This window comes from Pieris napi, chromosome 8 (assembly GCF_905475465.1).
Source record: "Pieris napi chromosome 8, ilPieNapi1.2, whole genome shotgun sequence".
In the NCBI taxonomy this organism is placed as follows: Eukaryota; Metazoa; Arthropoda; class Insecta; order Lepidoptera; family Pieridae; genus Pieris; species Pieris napi.
In genome coordinates this window covers 2,069,120-2,096,841 of record NC_062241.1, presented here as the reverse complement: position 1 = coordinate 2,096,841, position 27,722 = coordinate 2,069,120, and the positions used below count along the sequence as shown (strand labels likewise).

Sequence of the window (27,722 nt, the reverse complement as noted above, 5' to 3'; positions counted from 1 at the left end):
AAAGAGAAAAAAACATCGATTTAGTTATAAAAACTAAAGGAAAATTGATTTGAAAGTGTGAGGGGAGCAACTATGGATACCTAGCTCGTTAAATATGCTCAGTGCTCAATCTGGATATCGGTGTCTTTTGGCCAAATTGCGTTCTTAAAGGAGGGTCAAATGAGCGAATGCCTTGGGTATCTAAAGGTTCCTAGTATTCTTATTTAGTAGGCTTCACGATCATAATATACTTGACTAAATGAATAACCAAATTTTTATTTGGTTTCTAGAAAACCAAGGGTGTCGAGCTGCGAAGCAAAAGGCCGTTCACTACTAGATTCAAAAATGAATCAATGAGACTTTGCCTCATATTAGGTGTCGAAGTTTAATTTATTAAATCTATACCTATTTATTTTTCCTCATTCATAAAAAACTAAACCATTCTTATTGCAGTATTTTAACCAAAGTGCTCTTTCGTCTATTTCTTTTATACTACGCTATAATGGAAAGTGAATGAAACTTTAGTTCCAACGGTGCAATTACTTATATTTTTCTATTAATAATGGATAATGTACGGTAAAGTTTAATGGAGATGGGTAGGACTTGTAGCTAGTCTGTCAGACGAGAGGTGGACTATACGGGCGAACCGGGGAGGCCCTATTGGGAAACGATACAGAGGAAGACCGCTCGATAGGCGGATGACATTATCAAAACGGCTTGAGCTGGATGCAGCATGGCAGAGATAGATGGAGATCTATGCAGGAGGCTTCCACCTGCAATTCTTGTAAACCAATTAGAAAATAGATAGTACTTAGTACAGATAAAAATAAGTATATTTTCTTTTCTTTTAAATTTGATTTTGCAAGAAATAAAAGGCTGTTTATTATTATAATGTATGATAATGCGATATAAAATGATCGCAGATGACTCCTCGAGGTTCAGATTTCTGTACACAATAATCTCATAAAAGAGGATGAGAAATGATATGCTGTCAGCTCCACGACGGATAAATTAGTGAGTTCAGATTACACCTTACTCTTGATTTATGCGCCTCCAAAGAACACTTGGCTTAACCGCGCTTAGTTACTACCTTCTTTATTACATTAGAATTTAGCACACATTTAGGCCTCAATTATTTTTTGCCGACGCGGGTACAGCGAAAAATATTGGTTTAATCATTACACAAAAAAGAAATATCAAAACACAAATGCCAACCAAAGCCTTGCCCAACTTAGCTATAAGTTGTTGTCATCAGCAACACTGATTTTCAATAGGTACATATACATATGTGTTGAACTTGGCTCACATTTTATTGAAGTTTTCAGCCACGCCGCAGTCTGTCCACGCCTGTCCAGGAGATGCCGATTTAGCCGCCGCTTGAATGATGGGTTCATACTTTTTAGGAAAGAATGAAGACATGAAATTCCATTCATTCACTATTCATAAGAAACGAGGAGCCAAATGTGTAGTATCCGGCTCTTTAGAATGTCAACAACGAAGGGGTACAACTCCGGCAAGGATATGTTTTTACAGAATATCATATCATAAATAAACAGTCCCCATTTAAGTGTGTTACATATCCATTGCACTCCCTTTGCCCCTCATAACCAATACTCCTCGCCCTACCTGTACCCCTCTGACGCAACACCGTCACCATCGTATAAAAGGAAATGGACAACAGATACCAACAGTTTTTAGTCTATGATATAGATTATTATTGATCGTGCATCTCATATCGGGCCGATTCAATTTTCATATTTAGTTAAGTCTCAAATATTGTACAAGTAATTAAGGTAATTTAAATACATCTTTTTGGATTCACCGCTGGCTCTCACTTAATTAGTGTGATACTATTTATTATATGCACACACACTATTTATTAAACTCTTTAATTATTTCATGAATTTCTGCGAAAACATAAGTTTAGCTTTTCACACTACATTAGTCTAGAAGCACGCCGGATGATCAGGTCGAACCGCTAATTATTCAACTGTCACCGGAAACGTATTTTCCTAATGTCCCGCGGAGATAAAGCGTAGCTGCGTTATTAACGGCTGATCGCGTGGCTGGATGTGGACAAGGCTATGCTGTTACCCCGTAGCAACCCCGGGCGATTGCTGGTGGCGCCGTGCCTAACCTAACCCTTCCCCACCAGGTCAACCATGCCGCGGGAGGGTATGCGTAACGCATTTTCCCAGGAAAAAAAAATAGCGGAGCTATTATATAAGTCACTTATCGAACTCTCACAGCGGTTTTCACAGCGGCGGTCGCGCTCAAATCAGTCGTGAAGCAGTCATTTTACGATTTGCCATTCTGATAAGGAGGGAGCTTGTAGTTTATTGTTTATCAGTATGCCAAACGACCGACGCTGTGAAAGTTCAAAAAGTGAGTTACAAAATCGCAACGCTGTATTGAAAGTCGTGAGTAAAAAAAAACAGCTGGTCTCAACCATACACGTTTCTGGCGTTCATGTCCCAGTACAGTGTAAAATCTCATCGTTCTAAACAACATTATTTTAACTGGAACAACTTTTTCTGAAATAATAAAATACTTAACGAAACCACAACCTGTGTTTTGATAATAGAATTATTAGTAACAACAAACCATTATAAAAATATTCTCGGAAAGCTCGGATCTCGTTTAAATTACTTTCATAATGTTATTTTCCTAGGTAACAACAATAAATTGTATATTTTATATTTTATTATAATTAAAATTTGTATATTGTATCTTTTTACTGTTAATGGTTTTTAGTCTTGTCTGATTTCTTTTTTAAATTCAATCTCTGCAATCGGTGATAAGAGAGACGTAGACACAGGCTGTATCTTAAAATGTAGAGAACGTTAAAACTAAGTCCTTATTGCTCTGTTTTAACTTAGGACTCTTTTGTCTCTTTCTAGCCGATTGTGTTTACGCTTTCATAACAAGAGAAAGATTTATTTGTAACGTACCGTGATGTCTAGATTCGATTCGTGGATAATTTGTTCTACTTTCTACAAGTACGATGATATTTCATTGTTAAAGTACATCTTTATCTTTTGTCGAAGACCAAATATGTTAATCACGCGTCAGTTTCCTATTCATAGGTCTAATCTAGTCTAAATCTTTCCTAACACTCCTTGAATTCTGAGCGTATTAAAATACTGTTTTAATTCCGTTAATAAAAATACAACTATAATATATAATAATAGTTTAAATAATAATTAAGTATGTAAAATACTTTATTACATCAATAAAATACGCATATGAATTCGATATAATGGTTCATATCACAAATTCAATAGCAAAGTATTGGCAGTTAAAGCGCTTAAAATGGCGCGTTTAGGGTGCATATGATATGAGGTGTAGCCAGAGTCGGTGAAGCTTTTAATATTTCCTACATATGTGTTTGGAACCGTGACGCAAAATGGCTACGCTTCAAGAGTGTTAGGAAGATGGCAATTAAGAAGAGATTTTGAAGAATAACTGCTTACCTTCTTTAATTGGAGTTGCACCGCATGACAAACTGAGCTTTTCACAGGAGAACCGAAGAGCTACCTCGGACAAAGAATTTTGTTGAAAGGGGGAACGGTGCCAGTATCTTCGGAGCATTGCCTAAAGGGAGTCCTTTTAATAATATATTTTAGTTATTATATTATATTTTTGGTTATTTATTATTTATATTTTTGGGTATTTTTAAGGTTATTAAAGTAATAATACTTTTATTATCTGTAATTTGGTTGTTGTATATTAAGTGTTAATATTGATGGATTTTTATATATTAGAATGAAATGAGCTAAGCCATGCTATGGTTTTTCTATATCTGAATTTGAGTGAGATTAGGCGAAATTACCCGTCCAAAAGTAAGTAAGTAAAAGTAAGTCGATCAAAAAAAACGCTGTTCAGTACGACGTAGCTATAGCTAGTAACAGAAAACAAACAATAATGGCATAAGCTGGAGGAGGCCCAAGAGACAGTTCCATCCCTACACTAAAGACCCAACCAAACACAAAACCTCAAGTAATTTATCCTTAATTTAATTATATATATAGAGACTAGTGTCGCACCATTTTAAACGCTTTAAGGGCCAGGACTTTGCTATTGAATTTGTGGTATTTACCTTTATGTAGATTACCTTACGTTTGTAAGGAGCTGCAACCATTATACCATGTTCCACATGACATCTTAAGTAATAAATAATAATAAAATAAATTAAAAACAAAGATTTGTCTATAATAAATAAATGTTGGTAAGGCTAGCTTAGTACTAAAATAGTCGTGTCTATAAAGTCTTTATATGGTACAGATGGTTGATCATCTACTTCATATACTGCAGTCATCCGCATAACCCGCGGGAATCCATTATTTGAGTTAAACATTGATTAAATTGTAAAAAGTATTTTATCATTATAGTCACCCTACAATATGGATAGATCGCATTGCATCGGGATTGTGCTTCCCACCACATCTCCCACGCTTTGACGTCAAACAGATGATTTGTTACACAATACGTTCTATTCTATGATTTGTGACCTGTCGCATTCACACTAAAAATATTTCTTATATTTGCATACTGCAAAAAATCTAAATTAGTATAAAAGGAAAATAATAAAAGGCTTTTGATTTTGTTCCCTTTGGAGTAGAGACTCTTGGGCCGTGGGGTTCAAGTGCACAGGTGCTAATTAAAGATTTATGTTGGCGCCTGGTAAATAGTACCAGTGACCCATAGCTAATGCTTTCCTTGCTCAACGAATAATAATAGCAATACAGCGAGGAAATGCTGCCAGCGTTAAAGGAACTCTGACAAGGATCAACATTTTTAATTTTCTATTTATTCATTTTAAAATATTATTATTATTATTACTATGTATGTTAAGAATAAATACTACTAATATATCATAATTGCTCAAACGAAAATATTATAAAATAATTTGTATTATCAAACTTTATACATCAAAACGATTAAACGCGGAAAATATAGTTTTCATTTGTGTACATCAACCATTAGAACTACTTTTGATGTTCTCATAGCTTAAATAAAGGGGCTAAAGTGAGAAAAAAAACATTTGAGAAAATTTGTATCTTTATAACATATAATGGTTACGATAACTTGAACAATAAAGATAAATAAATTGTTATTGTTCGCTCGTCGTTGAATTCTGAAATTATTAGAAAAGTTATAGCAAAATGTTTTTGTTTCTAAAGATAGTTAAATTGTATAATATACGTTCTGTTATAAGGTATTTATATATTCTAACCTATATTTTATAATGTATTATTGTTGTTATGGTATACCTCTAGTCTAACTTTACCATAAGCGGCTTCAAGGGTTTTTCAGAGAATTATTCAAATAAGATTGTATTTTTTTTTAATATACAGCAATTAAAAATATCTAGTTTCAATACAAATTCTCAGAAATGGAAAACTGGAATAGGCGTTGCAAGAAAATTATAAAAAAAAAATATAAGGAATTGAAATATAAACGTGGAAGTTAGCTGAACTCATTCAAAATATGCTTGCATTTACCCTATTAAATAAACATAATTCAAACTAGTCGCGCAAGCGGAAATATCTTGACTTAACCAGAATAACTGCGTGAAACAAGTAAACATTTCTTGCTGAAAATGTTGGTAATTAACAGTAATTTAATAAAACTGTAAAATCTGTGGTGAATTCTACACATTTCTATTATAAAGGAAATAAAATAGTAAAAATTAACTTAACAATAATTATAATTATAAATGAAGTTTTATAATACAAGAGGTTAAGACCTACGATCTACGCTGCGTAGCACTTTCGTAGCAAGAATGAGTATTAAGTACCATTACGGAACAAAATACTTTTTAGAATTAAAGCTTGCTTAGTTTATATTATTTGAAAATAATTCTTTATTTAAAAATATATCTGTGTCTAAGTTTCAATTAATTTTGTCTGTACTATAAAGCTGGGACACAATGTAGTAGACTGTCGTTAGACGTGTTGACTTCAATACGTTGTCCCCGACCACAGCCTTGTCTCGCTGTTCTCTATACTATTCAATAATGGTGTTATATGTCAAACAAAATCGGGCAGATTAAAAGAACGAACAAGTTGCTCAATATAGTAATACAAAATTTTTTTTTTAATAAAAATTTAATGGATACAATTCATAAAAAATAGAACCATTTAAATCCAGCCCTGTCTCATGAAAATGTCAATAATAACCCAAATTTGTACGAAGTTATAAAAAAACATAGTCCCAATTCCTATTCGTGATAATTAAAGCTTTCCTTATCTGCTACTCCGCTAAAATTGAGGTCAAAGCAATTAGACTCTCATTAAAAGAATTGCTAAAATGAAGATGTTGGCATCGATTGAACAATCCAATACTTGGTTGGTTGAACCACAATTCTTTATACTCTTAATTGAACTGCTTTTTATAAGCGTCCATTTGACCTTTTATTATTATCATCAAGGAAATATAGGCGTTGAAGATTCCTACTTATTTATCGTACAAGTGAAATAGTTTAAACCTCGACTCGTTCAATTAACACTTACCGCTTGTCAACAAACCAACGTGAATTTAGTTTTTACATTCGTCAGGCTTAGAACGCTGATCGATTACTTCCCAATACAAGGAGAATGATCAGATTATCAGAACAAAGTACAGTAGCTCTTTACAAAACACTAGCATTATTGTAGAACATGCTACTGTTATTACCACATTTCAAAAGGCACATAAATACCATTGAAACAGTTCAACGTTTCCTTAGAAAGCTTTGCAACCGTCTACATTGGTTCACGTGTACGTGGTCTATTGCAAACGTATGTACGTTTGGAGTATTTCAAGTTAGATACTCTACAACTCCAACGTGTGATTGACTTATTTATTTGTATGATACTAACTTTAACTCATACTAAATTACTCGCTAAATTTTCCTTTCTTTATAATCCTAGAGTTACTAGAACTAAAACTTCTTCTATACGTACCTACGGCTCACTTATTTGCTACTTTTATTGGTCCAATGAAAAGAATATCTCGCTCGTACAACTTAATTACTGACATTGATGAAAATATATTACAACAATCTTTCAACTTACCGTAACTTTTTCATCATGATCTTAATGAGGTTAAATTTTATTTAGTTTAGTTATTATTTATTTATTTTTGTTTTTTTTATTTTGTGGTTGCTTGTTTAATTTTTTCCTTAGCTCGCTTGTTTATGTTCTTATATAATTGATGTGTATGTGTGTAAAATATGTGATATCATATTATCTTGTATAATTTTATGCATACACGTTCTTTTGGAACTTATAAATAAATAAAAAAGGTAATTCGATACCAAAGGTATGTTACTTATTATCGAATGCTAATATTAGTATGGAATTACAAACTAGTGCGGTATGGTATTTGTTCACTGACCGCTCGTAGTATCGTAATAGGCTCTAGGGACGTAAATGTCACTCTAAATCATCTCAATTATGTTAATTATGGAATTACGCCATCCACAAATTTCATTATATATCTGCCGACAGATTTTACCTGCTACACTTGATTGATACGTACATGACTAGATAAAAATAATAAAAATAAATCAGTGGTCAGTTTAGGTCTGGGCCTCAGATTTCTGTGTGTTTCATGATTAATGTAATAGGCAAGTAGGTGATCAGAGTCCTGTGCTTGAATACGTCGACTTTTGGGGTCTAAGACAAGCCGGTTTCCTCACGATGTTTTCCTTCACCGTTCGAGCATATGTTAAATGCGCATAAAGAAAGAATGTCCATTGTTGCACAGCCGGGGATCGAACTGTTACACAGAACAATAATAAGATCTTTTAAAAAAAAGATTTAATGAATTCAATTACAAATATATTGATTTAGAAATACATAGGAAATAGTATTAAAAATTAGCACGTCTGTTCGGACAGGAGCTAGGTGATCGACTGACTGGATGGGAAAATGAGAGGTTGTTTGTGCATGGGAAGAAATGATGACGAGGATAGGGCTTAAGGTATGTCAGCAATATAGGATGCATTGGGGAGTCGTAACAACCCCCCGATCAAGAGTAAACTTATACCCTGAAGGGGATAGTTTACGAGGATTAGGAAAAGGTATTTAATCCTTGCTAATACGAAGTGATGGGGGAGCAGGACTTCGTCTTTCGACTTCATCTAGAACGGAATTAGAGATGGGATCTGGAACGGATACATTCTTATGTTTAAATGGGAATCTCCTATAAACATTAGTGCATTTACAGATTTTAAATATAATGTAACTTAAAATTAAGATTACTACAACAATTAAAATTATATTATAAGAGTTTTCATATAAGACAATATTTTCCTTATTTACTAACTTATCTAAATCTTTGAAGACATTTTCTTTTCCATACATAATTGAATCTAGATCAATATTCTTTAAATTAACAGTGGGTAATTGAGTACTTATATTTGAATAACTATCTATGTTACAACAGGAGTCATTTAGTATAGCTAATCTTATTTTTAAAGGCTTAAGAATAATAACAGGATAGTCCTTACCTATAAGTTTGGAATCCTTACAATATGCAACACTACCAGCAGGTAAGTGTAAGATTCCGCTTCCGCTTATTTCTAATTCTACAGTTTGCGTTAAATTATATATTATACTTAATTTACTTTTCTCAGACAATATAAATAACCATCTATTTTGTTGTAAAGGCTGCCAAATTTCAAAATGGCCATGGAAGAATTTCGTCTTACACGTTTCAGGAATATAGGTAAGTGCCTTAGTAATTATGTCTGTTTCACAGATAGGAGTTGTGAAAGTAGAGCGTGATATGACGTCATCGCAGATGTAAGTATCTCTATTAATTACTTTACAATTTTGAAGTTCATCTACTTTACAATAAAGAGATTTGTCGCTACTCAGGCCAATGTACTTAGAGGATGGTATAATAGTAGAATAAGAGGTAGGGTTTTCCACATTATGTGGCGTTGGATATGGTAAGTTATGATACAATAGGAAATCGGTGGGGCTTAGTAATGGAATATGAAGGACGAAAACTAACTCGTTCTTTGTCATGTATCCCGATATAGTAGAGATATTTAAGATAATATGAATATTTTCAAGACTTAGAAGTGTTGGAAATTTTTTTGTTGGTGGAATAAAACGGTAATTATTAATCAACTCTGTATAGAGTTCTTTAGGAGTTAGTATTCCGGGATGTAGCGCGTTGGACTTACTGAACATAATTGATTCCACCAGATCTTGTATTTTGAAAGATATAGTCAAGAGGTTATTTCCTATCATTGATAAGAGTTCTAGGACACGAGATTGAATTTTTAATTCGCGGGATTCAATCGTAATATTTTCAACGGCCGTGCGGAGAGCACTTAGTGCGACTGAAATTTCATGTTGATTTGATTCTACGATACTAATCGATTTATTGAATGTCTTTAAGGCTGATGTTGTAACTATAATATTTTCCTTTACAAAAGACGCTATTTTCTTTTCGTCTGATTGTATTTCCCTAACTGCGCTATCATAGCGTATAGCATCTTCTTCGTCCATGGTGCCAAATAATTTCTTAGAGATAGTACCTATAACACCTAGTAAAGCACTCCTTTTTGCTGAGTGATGTGAGGCAAGATTTGGTATGGCTTCACTGTAGCGAGTCATATCTTCATATTGAATTAATATAGGTTGAAATAAATTTTTACATTCTAAAGAATTAAACACTAAACTCTCTTCGCAAATTAAATTAGAATAACTTATACTACGTTGTAAATTTATTAAGTGAGGTTTTATATATGAGATATCTATAGGGACTACGACACTTAAATAACTATCAATTTGATTCAGGGAACCCACGGGATCGAAGTAAATTCCGGGGCTATTAATCATCTGTTCGATGAATTGTTGGGCCATGGAGGAATTGCTGAAAGAGGAATAGAAAATATTAGACTAACTTATCGAAGCTTATTAGCACTAGGGGCTTACAATTTAAGGACCTAATAAATAGTTATTACTATAGTGTTTACTGATCTGGCAAACTGGACCTAGGTGCGAGCTTAACCTCATCATAGTGATGAGTAACATGGCGTCGGTTTATAAGTAAGGTAAGGCTATTTCGTCCATTAATTTTTACTACCTTATACGGTCCCTTCCATATGGGTGACAAAGCCTTTCGTAGTCGCACGTGGTTCTTAAGGTAAACGTAATCGCCTACTTGATATCTAACTGGCCGTGAATGATTATCGTAATAGTTTTTAGACCTTTCCTTAGATCTAATAATATTTTCGGTTGCTTTTTCCCTGGATAATTTGAGTCTATGATGAAGGAATTTTATATATTCAGGATAAGTTACATCAGGTGGTTGTTCGTAGACGGAATCAGGAATATATGCCTTATGACCGAAGAGGAGTTCATAGGGAGTGAAGTTTGTGGATGCGTGGGCAGACGTGTTATACGATAACATTGCAGTAAATACATATTTATGCCAATTTGTGTGATTCTCGTTAACATAGGATTTCAAATACTCTTTGAGCGTCGAATGGCTTCTTTCTAGAGCACCTTGAGTCTGTGGGTGATAACGTGAGGACCAGATTTGTTTTATTTTAAGGAATTCGCATGTTTTCTTAAATAATTCTGCAGTGAAGTTGGTGCCTTGGTCCGTCAAAATCATCCTAGGTATTCCAAATAGTGATATAAAATGAACAAGGCATTCGAATGTGTCTTCGGAAGTAGCGTTGGCAATGGGATACGCAAAGGAGAATTTAGTAAGGTCGTCTTGCATGGTTAGGATGTATTTAAGAGATTGAAGACCTGCCTCGGGCAGAGGACCGACCAGATCCATACCAATACGCTCAAAAGGTTTTGTAGAGGTAGTCGTTATTTGCATGGGTGCGCGATTCGTCTGTCTAAGGGCTTTATTACTTTGGCACATTGAACAATTCTTTATATAGGTTTCCACATCTGAACGCATGTTTTTCCAATAGTATTTTTCTTTTATTCTATTTAGCATACGTGCGGTTCCGAGATGACCTGCTATAGGTATATCATGGTTGTCGTGTAATATTTTACGTATTTCTGAAAGTGAAGGATATATGAGGCGGTCGTGGTATAACTTAATTTCTATGTTGGTATTTGTGAAAATATAAGAGAACATATTGTAAATTCTGGACCAGGTGTGTTTATCAAAGCTATTACGAAAGTCAGTATAGGCTACTTGAGTTTCGTGTTCTGTGGAAGATGTGGTTGAAAGGGGTAGTATAGACTTAGTATAAAGAAGGCTTTTGAAAATTTCTTCGTAAGTACAGCTATCGAAATGATAGACTTTGGTGAAAAGGAAGTAGATATATTTCCCGTTAAGTTCAAAGGAAAGACAAGTGTACAGTGTTCTTTCTTTTTGTAAGATTTCAGATGGATCTTGAATTTCACTTAGGATTTGTTCTACGTATGGATTTGATTCGTCGAGGTCTATTGAGGTGGGTATAAATATATGTTTACTACTAGTTTTGAGGATATTGTCATTGTATTCCTGTATTCTAGCATTACTATTAAAATATTTATTAGATATTGCTTTCAGAAAGCTAGAATAACTCTCATTAGTGGGAACGGGTGACGCAGGAATTGGTAAGGATGGATTTGTAATTTCTTCGGGATTCTGAGTAATTTGTGGATTTAAAGGATCATTAATTCGAGGTGAATGTTTTTTATCCTCGGGGTTCAAGAGGTCTGTTAAAAGGTCCTCATTATCAAGGAGATCTACGGATGGTAAGCTGTCAGAGTCAATAGGGATTAGTGGTATTTCACCGAGATCTTCAAGGGTTATTGGACTGAAAGGCTGACTTTGCCTGGAAGTAGAAGGAATGGGATGATCAAAAGGATTTTGTATCGGATTTACCGGGAATCGAGAGAGTGCGTCGGCATTGCTATTTATCTTACCCTTCTTATACTCAATTTTATAATCAAATTCCTCTAACTTTAGCCGCCACCTAACTAACCGGGAGCCAGGGTCTTTGCAGTTAAAAAGCCATTTTAGGGGCCTATGGTCAGTGACGATGGTAAATTTGTGTCCGTAAAGATATGGTCTAAAAGTCTTTGTTCCAAACACGATAGCGAGACATTCCTTTTCTGTTGTCGAGTAATTAACTTCTGCTTTGTTCAGTGTTCTTGAAGAAAAGGCAATGGGTTGATCTTTACCTATCTCGCCCTGGGATAGTATCGCAGATATAGCATAATTGGACGCGTCACATGTTAGCACAAAAGGATTAATGAAATCTGGGTAAATGAGGATAGGAGCGGAAATTAGTTTTTTTTTTAAATCATCAAAGGCTGCTTGTTGTTCTATTGACCAATTGAAGAAAACATCTTTTTTAAGCAGAGTGGTTAACGGTTTAGCAGTTTTTGAGAAGTCTGGAATAAATCGGCGATAATATGACACAAGTCCTAGAAATGACTTCACATCTTTAGGACACTTTGGTACTGGGAATTTGGAAACGGCTTTAACCTTTTCAGGGTTAGGACTAACCCCGTTTTCGCTGATTACATGGCCCAAATATCCGACCTCTCTACGTAGAAATTCGCACTTGTCTGGTTGTAACTTTAAATTATGTTGACGTAATTTACTAAAAATCTTACAAAGCTTGTCACAATGGGAATTTAGGTCATGGGAATAGATGACTATATCGTCTAAGTAGACGTAACAATGTATACCCTGTAATCCTGCTAGCGCAGTATTCATAAGCCGTTGGAAGGTTGCAGGGGCATTCTTTAGCCCAAATGGCATACGTTTAAATTCGAAATGTCCTTGAGGGACAGTGAAAGCTGTTTTAGGGGTATCTTTTTCTGAAATGGATATCTGGTGAAAACCAGAACAAAGATCAAGTGTAGTGAAATATTTACTCTGTCCTAGTTGGTCTAAAATCTCGTTAATCTGTGGAATTGGGTAACTTTCACCTACGGTTATGTCATTGAGTTTTCGATAGTCTATCACGATGCGCCATTTGGTCTCCCCTGAAGAGTCTAATTTCTTAGGTACAATCCAAATTGGAAATGACCAGGGTGAAGTTGAAGGTTTAATGATATCTTGTGAGAGCATTTTAGAAATCTGTTTGTCTACTTCTTTTTTATGAATCTCCGGGAAACGGTAAGATTTCACATTAATTGGCTCAGCGGGATGTGTATTTATTTCATGTTTAAGAAGGTCAGTAGTAGTCAGTTTGTCGCCTGGTAAATAAAAAATGTCAAAATATTGCGAACAAATATCGGTTAAGGAGTTTTTCTCTTCATCATTTAAGTGATCAGTTCTTAATAGATTTAGTACTTCTTCCCTACGAGAAATTGTCGATTTAGCAGAGGTGATATCAGGGTCTACTTGGAAGGAATTAACATGGAGGGGTTGTATTCTAACTTTAATATCAGAATCTAAAGTTATTAGTTCCTCCGATGTATTTACTACGGATATATTCACTCGATTATTATTCTTTACAGAAACTATGCAATTGGCTATTAAGAGAGAGTCTGAAAGGTGTTGATCTACGATTAATCCAACTTTCTGTTCTGGGTTGGAGACAGTGCATTCGATTATCGTCTCACTACGGGGAAATATCTTATACACAGGGCGACTATAATCAATTTTGATAGTGAAGTTCCGGATCTTTAGGACATCGGAATTGTAATCTATAATGCCATCTAAATCATTGAGAAAATCGGTACCTATTATCCCGTCATAACCTAAATCTATTTTCTCTACAACGTGGAATCGATAAGCGAGATCTGTGTCAATGCCTACAAATAATTGAAGTTGAAAATGACCTAAAGTAGGTACGGTTTCGTTGTTGGAGTTTATCCCCTTGAGTTGGATTATATCATCTACGAGATTTGGCATGGACGTGATCGAGGTTTTCTTTATCAAACTTACGCAGGAACCTGTATCGACAAGAAATATAAGCGGTTGTTGATTGACTTGGGTATTGAGACTAACATGAGGTAAGTATCTTTTCTGTGAATTTGTTGTTACTTCGTAGACTGGATAATTTCTTTCTGTTCTAAATGACTCGTCTTTTGTAGGTATTATTGGAGTGGGACAAGGACTCGGAGTATGTTTCTTATTTTGGAGTTGGCTAACAGATTTTGAACATGAAGATTTAGTAGGTTTCGAAACATTAGTGTCAAATGTAACATGCTTAGTAAGTAGGCTGGACGCGGAGGACACAAAAGGACTGTTTATTTTTTGCTTCGTAGTAGAACCTTTACAAGTACGAGATTCATTAAACACGGTGGAGGAATTCGATGCAGAGGATACGGAGGATACAGAGGATACAGCGGGTTTATTATTTATAAACGATTCAGTGGTTCTCTTTCCGCGAGGGGATACAGAGGATACAGTGGATACAGTGGGTTTATTATTAATAAACGATTCAGTGGTTCCCTTTTTGCGAGGGGATACAGAGGATACAGTGGGTTTATTATTAATAAACGATTCAGTGGTTCCCTTTTTGCGAGGGGATACGGAGGATGCAACTTGTGCATAGGACTTGGCTCTAGATACAGTGGATACAGTGGAATGGTGGGTGCCATGATTATGCCAAGACCGATTTTGATTTAAGACTTTGGGTCTCACAGGGCACCGCTGTGAGTCCCTTATTCGTTTAAATGATCATCCGTCTCGTCTTGTCCGCGTTCATCATCTGCTAGGTGATGAACCCTGTTCTGGTGAGGAAATTTCATTGTACGACTTGTAGTGGGGCGTTGGAAGTTGTTGTTGCTGTTATTGCCGTCGCTAGCACGGTTGAAGTTACTACGATTGCGATTATTATTATATTCGCGTTTCCTACAATTTTCAATTACGTGTCCCGGGAACTTACAGTAACGACATATGGGAGCTGGTTGTTTATTTAAATTATGTACAGGGCGTCCGTCGCGCATAGGATAGGATTTGGGATTTTGTTTATTGGTCTGAGACGTTTTAGTTTCTAAAAGCATTTGCATTTTTTCCTCTAAAATAGCCTGGTTAGTGGCCTCATTAAGGCTCTGTGGGTTTTTCATTCTAACAAAATTAGAGATTTTAGGGGTAAGGCCCATTATGAAACAGTGTAGCGCCAATTCTTCCATAGCGGATATCTTACCAGACAGTTCGACCTTTTTCTTATTAGATAGTGAGATCTCGGTTAATAATTTATAAAGGCTAGATTCCACTCTCAAGGAGTATTGGCTAACCGATTCGTTAGGGAGCTGTTGGCTCTCTTGTAGGTCTAACAATAAATGTGCATAATGCTTGCGCTCTCCAAATTGAGATTGTAAAAATTGGCTCAGCTGTTCCCAGCTTTCAAAGTCTTTAATGGACGCAGCGGTTTCAGCTTTGTTTTCGAGTTGGCATAGTATATAATTTAGCAAAAGGGGCTTTTGACTTTGAGAGGCTAATTTAAAAGCATTATCGCAATTATTTATAAATGAACATAACTTATCACGAGATCCGTCAAAAGGTTTTATGAACTTCAATAACACACTTGTCTCTAATTTTTCGGACATACTACTCTCAGACCTTAATTCGACATCTTTCTTTGTGGACATTTTAACAAAATTTAGAACTTATATAAGAAATATATGCGTAAATAGGATGCACAAGATAAGTAGCAGTATTAAGAAATATTAATTCGTCGAATTAGAGTCTGTTGTTATGTAACTAATACAGTTTTATCTTATTATAAACAATGGCGAGACTGGAGCTTCCTCTCGACGCGACGCGAGACAGATAACGCTGGATAATATAGTTATTAAAATTAAATCACTTACAGGTTCAGGAACACAATAATGCAATATGCAACGATTTTACACATATTTGGCAATTAGCCGATTTTACTTAAAGCACTGCACTTAAAAACACTTTCGTTTTTGCACTTCTGGGTATAGACAGTATAACAAAAGACTATGAGACTTTTCTCTTTAAACTTTGCACTTTCGAATTTAGATTTTTCGGAACTGGACTTTTCGCGGATACTTCTACTCGGAGGGTACGCGAGATTTATAAAAATCCCTTTTCGCTGCCACCAATTGTTACACAGAACAATAATAAGATCTTTTAAAAAAAAGATTTAATGAATTCAATTACAAATATATTGATTTAGAAATACATAGGAAATAGTATTAAAAATTAGCACGTCTGTTCGGACAGGAGCTAGGTGATCGACTGACTGGATGGGAAAATGAGAGGTTGTTTGTGCATGGGAAGAAATGATGACGAGGATAGGGCTTAAGGTATGTCAGCAATATAGGATGCATTGGGGAGTCGTAACAGAACGTAGGACCTTAAGGATGAGAGTCGCACGCTGAAGCAATAGGCTTGTTACTAAGTGTTCACAATCACACTCTTTCGATTTCAGCATAAAAAAAAAGTCTCATTCCACGGTAGTAGTCAATTGACCCTGATCACAGCATAAATACACATAAGCACAACTGATTTAAGGCAGTATTTGCCGCGATAGTAGATCTAGATATGCTATTATCTAGATCTACTTAGGGTACTTCAAGAGAGCGTACCAATTCTTAATAGGCCGGCAATGCACTCACGAACCCTCTGGTATTGAGTGTCCATGGGCGGCGGTATCACTTAATATCATGTGAGCCTCCTGCCCATTTGCCCACTGTTCTTCTAGTATAAATAAAAACTCCATTAGACAAAAAGAGATGAAAGAGTACGTTAGATAAAAAGTGCAACTAGACTGATTTGCTTTATTTGATTGAGTCCTAAGAAAGAGTTATGGCACCATGGCACCAAGTTAGAAGTAACTAAAGGCCTTTTCAAAGTTATATTATTCTTTCATGCGCCTTACAACGCTCACAGTTCAATACGGAATAGTTTACAAAGTCATACGATTAAAGTGGAATAATGTCATACACAAAGAAGAGAGTCCACAAAGAGAAAGAAATAACTAGACTTCTATCTGGATGTTACAAACTACAATTATTGTTTCTTATCAAATGCACGAAACCATTGAATATTTACGAATTTTCTAAAAACAAAATGCGTATTCAAATATTAAAATGTTTCGCCTAATGTAATACCTATTTGTTTCCCAGCCACGATACAGCAGTAAACTTGTAAAGATTTGCATACAAAGAATCAAAGTTCACGTGTAACAGGCACGTACCTTGTTTACGTCATGATTTGAGAGATAACCTTTATACTGCTCTATACGTCGAAATAGGTATGATAAAGTATTTTCCTGTTATTTACAATGCCGTAAAAGCAGAATATCTAAAGCTATACGGGTTACTTACTAAGTTGTGATATAATGCCGATCATATATATATATATATATATCTACAAATTATTTGTCTAGTAATATCTATTAATATTGGCAAATCAAATAAACCATATAACGGTTTTGAACGAATTTGCCTTTGATGTTATTGATAATAATGAAAATGGCAGCTGATGATACCAGTGCCCTTGTTCCGACATATATAATCTAGAAAAGATAGCTATATATTTATTTAGCTATTTTATATTAATATTTAAATATTTAATAAAACATTATACTGTCAATTTTAGATTTTACTTGTATATATTGTTAACCAAACACTTCGTCTTATACTTTAAACATTTTCAGACTACAAGGCATACAATTCTGATTCTCTACTTGCCTATAAAGAAAAATTTATTGATAATACGGGCTGTAGACGAAATGTAAATTGATTACCGACTTAATTTTACTCTTCTAAGAACCTTTACGGCAATGCAAGTATTGATCTTCAGTTACTGTTCTGCAATAAGGTCAAATAATTTTTCAGATTCATAAATGCTACGGGGAGATTTTATTCCTATTAAAATGCCGTAGCATAACGCAAAAATACTTCCACCGTGAGATGTGGATTTTGGGAACAAAAATATAGAAATACTAGCTGACCCGGCAAACGTCGTTTTGCCATGTATATTATTTCTAGGAAACATTTTTTAGTTCAATAAAAATAACTATCTACTATAATAAAAAATAAGGGTTGTTTAGAGGGGTGACAATTAATGGTTGTATGTATTTTTGTATATTGTATCATAAAAAAAACAAAAAGTTTTGTCTAAAAAATAAAAATTTAGGGGTGGGACCACCCTTAACATTTAAACATAAAAATTTCATAAGAATAGGTCGAGCCGTTTCGGAGGAGTTTGGGAACGAACATGACACGAGAATGTTATATTAGATTTGTACAATGCCGTATGAAGCTTAACAATTATGCTAAATGTTAATATGTATCACTATGTACCTACTCACCTAATCCATGTCAGCTCGTGTTCTATTAAATGAGTTCAAGTTTCGTGGTTTCTGGAAATTTCCACTCTAAAATTTTCTATATAATAGGCGTCGTCGGCGTTCTAATTATACAATTACAACGTAAATGTTATATCTGGTGCCGTCTCAAACTTACCGAACATGTTTCTCACATTAATAATTTCACACGCGATTATTAAATAGATTTGATTAATATATTACAATGAAATTACACTTAAGTCTCTCCTTACATTGGATAGGACTTAAAACAAATGACATTTGCCTTGACATTATTAAGTAACTTTTATATATATTTAGTGGTAATGTATCTATATTTAATTGAGAATTTTGAATGCAAAATAAATGGTAAGAGTCATTGTAAAATCAGTTAATACTTGAATTATTGCAAATATTAATTTATGCTACTTAGAATAACTCAAACTCAAAATATCTTTTTTCATATAGGTAAACAAGTACAATTATGAACGTCAAAAAAGAAGTTAAATTAATTGTAAATTTACATTTACTAGGGCGTACAAGGGCGTAGGGCGGGCAAGAAGAAATGGCAAGAAACTTTCCGCCACTCTTTTTAATCGCTAAGTTTTGATTCATACAAATTATTTGTATTGGAGCAAATCAATCCCAAGGATTAGGATTATTTAAGTATTCGTCAAATTTATAAAAAGTTTTATTGATTAATTTACGTTTAACAAGCAAGGGCTATAAATTTGTTTACTGATAATTCTCTAATTTCGCTTGGGAGTTTGTTGTAAAACGAATACAATTTCCATATAAGGGTGGTGAATAGTTTAATTTCGGCAATTAATTAAACCAGCATTTAAGGCAACACAACCAACTTATGTGATAGCTATCATCTCTTTTATTAAGTTTTATTTTCACACAACTGAGCGTTTCTTAAGGCAGTTTTTGCCTCGTACTACCACTATGTGCAACCAGCTGCCCACTGGAGTATTTCCATACCAATTCGACTTAAAGGCCTTCAAGAAAAGAGACCCAGTCTTAAAAGGCCGGCAACATACTTGCGAGCCTTCTGGCAATGTGAGTGTCCATGGGCCGCGGTATCACTTAACATCAGGCCACTTGCTCTTTTGCCTACAATTATATAAAAAAAATCCTTATATTTTAAGTTCTACTTATGGGTAGGCATACTCAAGGATGGTGTTATTAAGGGTAAATAAAAAACAAATGAGAGGCTTCTCCATAAACATTTATTAGTATAATATATCTTTTTCCATATTTCATTATCCTTAACCATAATTATCGTCACCCCATAGAGCAACACATAAGAAACTACATACAGAAGATCTACTAGGCTGCAATACTATTACCCCCTATACGAGAGCTGCGTAAAGTACATTAAAGATTCGTTCATTATTATAAGAATTATACTTTGACACATTTATAGATATATTAAAAATCTAAGTTGCCAATCGCAAATACAAATGGCGGTATTATATAAAGGCTTACAAAAGCGTCTTTCACCAAGTTTCCGAGAGTCTCTTATATGACTAGAACATTTAAAAGTTAATTTCTCTATTTTAAGCTACTCTATAGACATAAGTTTACCACCAATTAGCAGATCTACTCTTACTCTACATACATACATAGTATAGGTTGGACTGCCGCAAGAAGACGGGTGCTGTAAACAAAATTAACTTAAGTGGAACTGTTGACCCATCCTAAGCGACAGTCCGGGTCTAATCGACCGAGCTGGTGTCATGGCGTACTGATTAGGCAATAAGGCTGGGTGATTGCCCAACCAAGTAAGCGGACACTCGGCGCGATTAGATTAAGACAGAGAAAAAATAATCGTAAAAGTGGTCCGAATTTCGAAAGAAAATTCTAATCCCTGTTTCAAATCGGAAAGATATGAGAAAAAACGCAACGGGTCCAGAGAGATCATAATCGGTCGGTCAGTTGTTTAGCGTCGATGAACTACAATACACAGCGAACATTGAAGTAGTTATAATGTAGGTGGTACAAAGCCGTGCATAGTAGTTGGAGTTGTTAGAGCTAGCCCCACTTCTGGAAGAGGCCCATACGCTGACAGCGGCAGTTGGAGCCCCACAGATTGCAGCGACAGGAGGAAGAGTGGCAGCAGTCACCAGGTCGATGGTCGCAGTTCCCACCGCGACGGATACACGCACGCCTGAAAACGTAGATCAGCGACGAACGTCTGAAACCATCACCGACTAGCCTAAGGATTGATATATGGTATAATAATATCAATCGCTCCTAATATCTGACTGACATATACGGAACGTAGACCAGAGCACCTGGATTCAGATTATAGGAAAACAAATGACGATTATTAAGCTCTGAAGGCAACAAAAACCATAATTAAAAAGGGTGAATTATTTGTCATATATATATATATAACATAAAATTTATTATATGTTATTACTTTTACAAAATATAAAAAATAAAAATCATATTTTGTTTTAAAAGTATTCTATTCGTTAAATTTCGTTTTTCTCAAGGTAAAAGCAATTATGTATTAAATATACGCTCTTAAACAAAGATTTTACAAACGGTATCAAGGAACAAACATGCATATAAACTTTGTGTAGAACGGTCTAATTAAACTGATATTATCATAACTTAGTGGTAATTTCATTAAAATTGGCGACTACCGATTAACGGTCGAACAAAAAATGCCGGATGGCGCTACAAAAGCTTCACGACATTACCAATTGCTAAATCTCTTAAAATGTGACGAACAACTCACTTGCCAACATCTTGAATTACTTGCAGGTCGTTAGGGTCGTCTCCATAATCCGGGCCGCTCACTTCGATGTCATCGTCACCTGTAATTTTATTAAAAATTTATTATATAGAGCAAACATATATTACATGATAATTAGTAATAATATTTTAAATGTTCGACCGATCTTTCAAGCTTCGGAAAGGATTACGTTTTTAATAAATACAAAGAAAGATTCAAAAAGCCTTTTTAAAAACAAGATTTTCACTATTTGTACGATTTGATTTTATAATCTACGACCAACGGAAACAAAATTAATACAGAGTAATATCTCTTAAGTTTACTTAAAAAAAAAAAAACTTCTCTAGAATAAAAAAAAGGGTGCGTGTACTTATGTACGCGCGTAAGAAATTAATCTTCTTTGGCATTATTGAAAATGGTATTTGATTGCATGCAAATAATTAATTACAATTAAATAATCAAATACTGGAAAAGGAGTCATTATAGTCAATAAAGTTCTTCTTACATTAAGTGTAACATAAATTCTATTATTATTCGAATGTTGTTTTTAAATTATGTCCAATGCCGTAGCATCTTCCGTTGGCAACTTCATTCTGTTAATTTTGTGTCACGGTGCGCGCGCAACGTAAAATTTCACTCTCATCAATTTTTCACGCGCCTAAAGAAGTATAACTTCAAAAAAATCAACAAAAACAACTTCATATCTTCTTCTTCTATCTGTTCATATTTTAGGAATGAAATTTCTAACAAAAATGGAAGAAACGAAAATTATACTTAACTAATATTATAATAAATATATGTTTTCTACCCATGAGAAGCTTAAGATATTTTTATTAAAAATAAAATTCTGTATCATTGGACAGTACATTTACAATTTTAGATTATAAAATAGATACCGTTTGCCGGGCTAAATAAAATACTTCACCTATCAAATGTCTGATACTCGCAAACATAAAATACATTATATATATGTTTACTTTTCAAAGTGACTCCTAAGCCCTCATTGCTATTCTTCAGTGGCACTGTAAATACATCTCACCATATACAGAATAATCGGCTTAAGCGAGCTTCGAGACAAGGATATTATATGTACAAATTTTAAAGCTTTACATAATCTACCTTACTCCATTAAAATTTTCCGCTTCATATATAAATGTCACTCAGTTGCCTAAGCCCTGTCTGATCAAAATATGTCAAAGTAAGAATATTAAATGAAGCAAATAATATCTTAGCTTCAATTAAGCAATAGACATATCTTTTCTAGAATTTATTAGAGGAGAGCCCGGAATATAACACTTCCTTACTTAATGACTACTTCAAGGCATTGGACTGGGTGTGTTGCGACCAGCTACGTAATAACTTAGATGGAGACATACTAACCCAAATATCCACACTCATATCTGGTCTTTACCACAATGGAACATTAGCGCGGCGGTATCAATGGCGGTTATCAACAATGCGATTCAAACCATTCAAACCCGAAACGGGAGTACGGCATGGTTGTATATTATACTCACCTTAATTTAATATACATGGGGATTTATAATGAGAAAAGCTCTAGACGGATGGGGAAATGAGGTATCCATTCGTAATCTCAGATATGACGACGATACCACTCTTCTAGCATCAAACGAAAGCGAATGAGCCGAATTAATTTTTAGAGTGATGAAAGAAAGTGAGTGGATTAGGCTGCAATATTAAAGCGAAGACGAAATTAATGATTCATATAAAAATCAAAATAATTTATTCATTTAGGTAACTAAGTAAATAAATAAATGTTTTAATACTTTTGGCCGTCAAATATTATTCTTCTTAAAAAAAGGCTATAAAGGAGGTTGTTATAGTGGAATGAGTATTCGCTATAAGACTAAACCACTAACAGAAAAATAACGCATAGCTAGTTATTTTAATACTTCTCAGTCAAGTGCTCCTAACTTATAAATGTTTATATCTACATTTAAAATAGTCGTCCTTAATCAACTAACAGAGTTTTATTTATCAAATTCACTTTCGTTATTGTAATAACGTTCTCATGAAAATAATGAAAGTAATTTTATTTCAACAAATAATACTAGTAATCAACAACATCCACCATCTTGTACGATTACAAGGTTGTTTAAATTTTAAGATTTGTTTAAACCTCCCTTAACGCTGAATTCTGTTTATCTGTGTATTCAGGGGTATTTATAATCCTCAACTATTTCCTACCTTAATCAAGCGGTGTTCGCTTAAGCATTCGACCTGAGGTCGGGCAATATAAATTACGGGGTTGCACCAATGATCATGGAAAGTTTGATCTTTGACCAGGCAATCTGAGTCTTATTATTATTACTTACCAGGATCAATGTATGATGAATTAGCGCAATGCTGGGCCAGCATCGTCGCCGTTAGCACCAGCAGTATGGCGCCGGTGCGCGGCATGCTTGCCTCACAACCACTGCTTATCTGTAATTAAAAGTAAAGTATCACCGTTATTACATACTTAACATATCATGTAATGTGATTTAATATAGATAAGGTATGTTATCAGAAAAAAATCTAATGAAATAATCAGACAGTGTGGCCCTTGTCGCAAATGGAACCAAACTTGGGGTAAATTTGAAAAAATACATTGTTACATTTCATTTTTGAATTAATTATTGCATATATACGTGAACTCTGTAAGGAACTAAAATGTATAAGACAACTAGCTGACCCGACAAACGTTGTTTTGCCATATATAATATTTCTAAGAAACATTGTTTTAGTTCAATAAAAATCTATCTACAATAAGCTATCTACAATAATAAAATATAGGGGTTATCGTAGAGGGGTGAACATTAGGTGTCGTATGTATTTTTGTATGCTTTATCATAAAACAAAACAGAAAAAATCAAAACAAAAATTTTGGAGTGGACACTCCTTATCACCTAGGGGTTTGAAATAGTAGCCGATTCACATACTTACTGAATATGCATAAAAAATTTCATAAGAATCGGTCGAGCCGTTTCGGAAGAGTATGGGAACGAACATTGTGACACGAGAATTTTATATATATAGAGATAACAAACTACTTCGTATAAGTCATGATTAATATGTTAAAATAATACAAAACAATAGTATTGTAGAATTTGTCTGCTCAATGGCATACTAAAAGGTTTCTCATATCTTTTGATAACAATAAAAGAACTACATTGTGAAATATTGTTTCGCCAATAATAATATATTTCGATTTGTGACTACTGTTCCACATAAATGGTTATCAAGTCGATTCAGTCACCCTTTAAACACATCTTTGTATGGTGTTATTATAAGCTTCGCAAACGAATATTTATAAAATATTTCGTTTTGGAAAAGAGATTAGTAACATTGTTGAAGTGAAACTTCTTTATCGGGGTTGGAAAACAATTTAGTGTAACATTTTTTCGTTACGCGTCACATTTTTCGGTTACGCGTCACATGTTTCGGTTACGCGTCACATTTGACCGTTACGCGCGTCTTTTTCTTGTCCCTACCACGGTTGATTCAAAGAGTTCTAAACCATTAATAACAAAAATGTATAATAACGATAACAATGATACTAAAAATTCTATTACAATTTATGAAATTCTGTAATAATCTTAGTGGTAATAAGGTAAAATGAAATAATTGTATTATTTGTATTCAAGTGTGATACTAAAAGCCTTTTGTTAAACTTTATCTAATTTAACTTTCTTTAACCAATTTCTGTAAAGTTGCATATATATAATTTTTCGAAAAATAAGGTCATAAAGAAGTTTCACTTCTAACGTGTGTACACTATAGTACACGCACATTTTTTTTATTTAGCTATATATAATTTTATTATGCTAATAAAATTATAGTTATTATCTTCAAGAATTTTTGTTAAAATTTAGATCGTGCTTTGGAATAATTTTTCTGTCTGTCGTTAGTCAACAATATTCCTATCGTTCTTTGGTTATTCCTGCCCTTTACTATCTACACGCGTAATCCCTGAACGCTTTCCTGCACCATTATTTAGGAGCTGCCCTACACATCACTCTAAAATCTTCCTCTATTTACTTCGTCATATAATATATCCTAGTTTATTAAAGTGTGTGATTTTAACTATAACAACGGCCGAGGTGTTCAATGTGCGTTATTTATATTTTCGCGTCAATTCAAGAAAAATATTGAGAGGAAACCATCTTAAATCAAATAGTCGTTACGTTAGTGTCTATGGGCGGCGGTATCACTTAACATCAGGTGAGCCTCCTGCCCGTTTGTCTCCTATTAAATTTAAAAAAAAACAATAAGTGATCTATAGCAAAACTCCACGATCCAGTGTTGTATAAATGTCACCGTAAAATTGTAAAAACCGTTAGATTGTAATCTATCTCGCGAGATTGTAAACTGTCGAAAGATTGTCAACTCAACATACTGCTTGCAATTTAACGTATTATTATTCGGTAGTTATATGAAATTGTTGGGAAGTAAAATTAATCTGTAATTGACCAAAGAAGTTTGAATGATAACTAAGTTAGTATAGTACAATCTACCGAATACCGATAACCGATAACCGATAGATTACAATCTAACGGTTTTTACAATTTTACGTTAACATAAACACCTCATCATACGTGTTGTATATAAAATACAAGAAAACTATTAATAGTTATTCATTTCATATCAATTAAAAGCCAGTAAGTTTCCCCCAATGACCATGATATAAGGAAAACATATCTATAATGTCTCTCCTCTGATATTGCTATTTGTCCACCCTCTTGAGGAAAATGTAATGCCGATAGGTATAGGGGTGTAAGATAAATGAGATTATGTTGAATAGATTTGTATAAAAAGCGCCAACTTTTCCTTTTCCATTTACTACCCGGAAGTCGAGTACTTTCTTAAGTATATAAGTGTTGTTTTAATAATTTTTATAATGAATCCAAGTTGTTTGATGTATTCAAGATGTGGCAAAGAGCAGAAATAGTTCATCAAACACAATTCTGTATTAATTATTGATTTCTTCTTTTAAAATCCAAATACGTTCATTCAGTTTAGATGCGTCTTAGCGCATGCTTATATATGCGACAGAGCAAGACTACGCCATCCGTTCGCAAAACTACCAGGAGGCTTTGTTCTGAGAAGAACGGGCAAGAACTTCAGCAAGTTTTACCCTCCCTCTATACAATTATTCAAAGGAAAATGTTTAAGCCGTTTTAAATGTGATTCACCATTACACACATATTCACAACACTTCTATGATAACAGAACAAATTATAACAATATAACTAGAACTATTGCCACGCGTTTTTGTGTTCTAGGTAGTCATTAACTTTGTAGTAACGTTTACACATTAATGTTTCATGTATTTACGCTACTATGGAAATTAATTTATATGAGTAAAGTATAAGCATATAGCTTGAAAATCATCCTTTATAGAAGTAGGTTAAATAGGGCTGAGTATAACAAAGTTTCTCGTATGAGTCAGCAACAATCGTGAGTGTCGTGGTGACATGGAACTAATCAGAAATTGTCACTTGAGTTTCACGCTACATTGACCCGAGTCACGTTTGATCAAAGTTGATATGATTTTAATTGATATTTTGGTTTAATAATACATGTTTAATATTTTCTTATTCATGATTTAGTCAATTTACTAAATTATGAACTATAAAATCTTAAAATCTTTGTCGAACTGGAAAAGTTACGATACTTATAGTTAGAATATATGTTAAAAAAGTTTATATAAAGTCATAAAATTTATAACAATTTATTCATTATGATAAATCCAAATTTACAATAACACAAAAAAATATATTTACTAAAATAATATTTTTATAACATTGTTATTGTACATTAACAACAGCAATGCTAAAAAACCAACGTTATTACAACTAATATAACACAATTTAACAATTAACGTTTTGCATAACATGTTATTCTTTTGCACAACAAAATCCTAAACAGATAATATAACAGAAATGTTAAATTAACCAATGTTATTTTTGTATCAAAAATGTATCGTATATTTATATTAACATTATTTTTTATAACATTTAATGCGTTAAGTATAATTAACTTAATCCCACTTCTAGTCGACACACACAAACACGCGATACAAAACGTCCGTTTGAGCTCAAGGTTCATGGGTTGGTGACATATTATATCCATTGCATAGTGTAATAGAAAAAACAACCAACACTCGCACTTGTATTAGAAAGTATTACAGTAAGAAGTTATTCCGCCAAACTACACAAGTCTAATTTAATCAAGGTAATGTCATGTATATTTGACATATGGCGCGTTTATAGCGTAATCATTCGGATACTAAATCAGGTTTATTGGCATTCCTAAGGGTTATATTAAACCGCACGAGGGTGTAACCGCTTTGATACAAGTTTCATTACTTTGCGTCTATTGATTGCTATTGAGACAACCCATGATTAGTATTCTCGGCTTCAATTGAACTATTTAGTTTATACGAATTATTTCAATTACATATTTTCCATTATAATTATTTGTTTCCAAATTCGTAGCGTAATAAATACAAATCACGAAACTTCAACGATTTGTTTTGTATATGCAACTAGCTAATGTGTACTCCGGTAATGGAATGAGAAAGAAAGAAAGAAAATATTTGCTACACTTGATAGAAAACTTTTTACAGAAGTGCACTAGCACCACACACTAGGATTTCCTGTGTCATGGGCAGCTATTTTTCATATGACATACGAATTTGAAGTAACTAAATGAGTTACTTTTCTTGATAGAACTCTCGGAATCAGTAGTATCTAACTGCACTCAGTGACATTTATGTTTGAAAAT

The 27,722-nt window shown here is 34.0% G+C and overlaps 1 protein-coding gene across 4 annotated transcripts in view; it reads right to left on the bottom strand.

Annotated features, from left to right (window-relative positions):
- Positions 1 to 19,397: 19,397 nt before the first annotated feature.
- LOC125051725 (U8-agatoxin-Ao1a-like) overlaps positions 19,398 to 27,722 on the bottom strand; it is a 39,668-nt gene continuing 31,343 nt past the window's right edge. For 3 of the 4 annotated variants that reach the window (XM_047652251.1, XM_047652250.1, XM_047652248.1), the window contains exons 2-4: positions 23,270 to 23,378; positions 20,937 to 21,015; positions 19,398 to 20,384 (exon numbers count right to left, since the gene is read on the bottom strand). In XM_047652251.1, coding sequence (XP_047508207.1) covers positions 20,222 to 20,384; positions 20,937 to 21,015; positions 23,270 to 23,354 — 327 coding nt within the window. In that variant the 5' untranslated portion in view covers positions 23,355 to 23,378 and the 3' untranslated portion in view covers positions 19,398 to 20,221. The remainder of the gene's footprint in view (positions 20,385 to 20,936; positions 21,016 to 23,269; positions 23,379 to 27,722) is intronic. The other variant, XM_047652249.1, reaches the window with a different exon arrangement.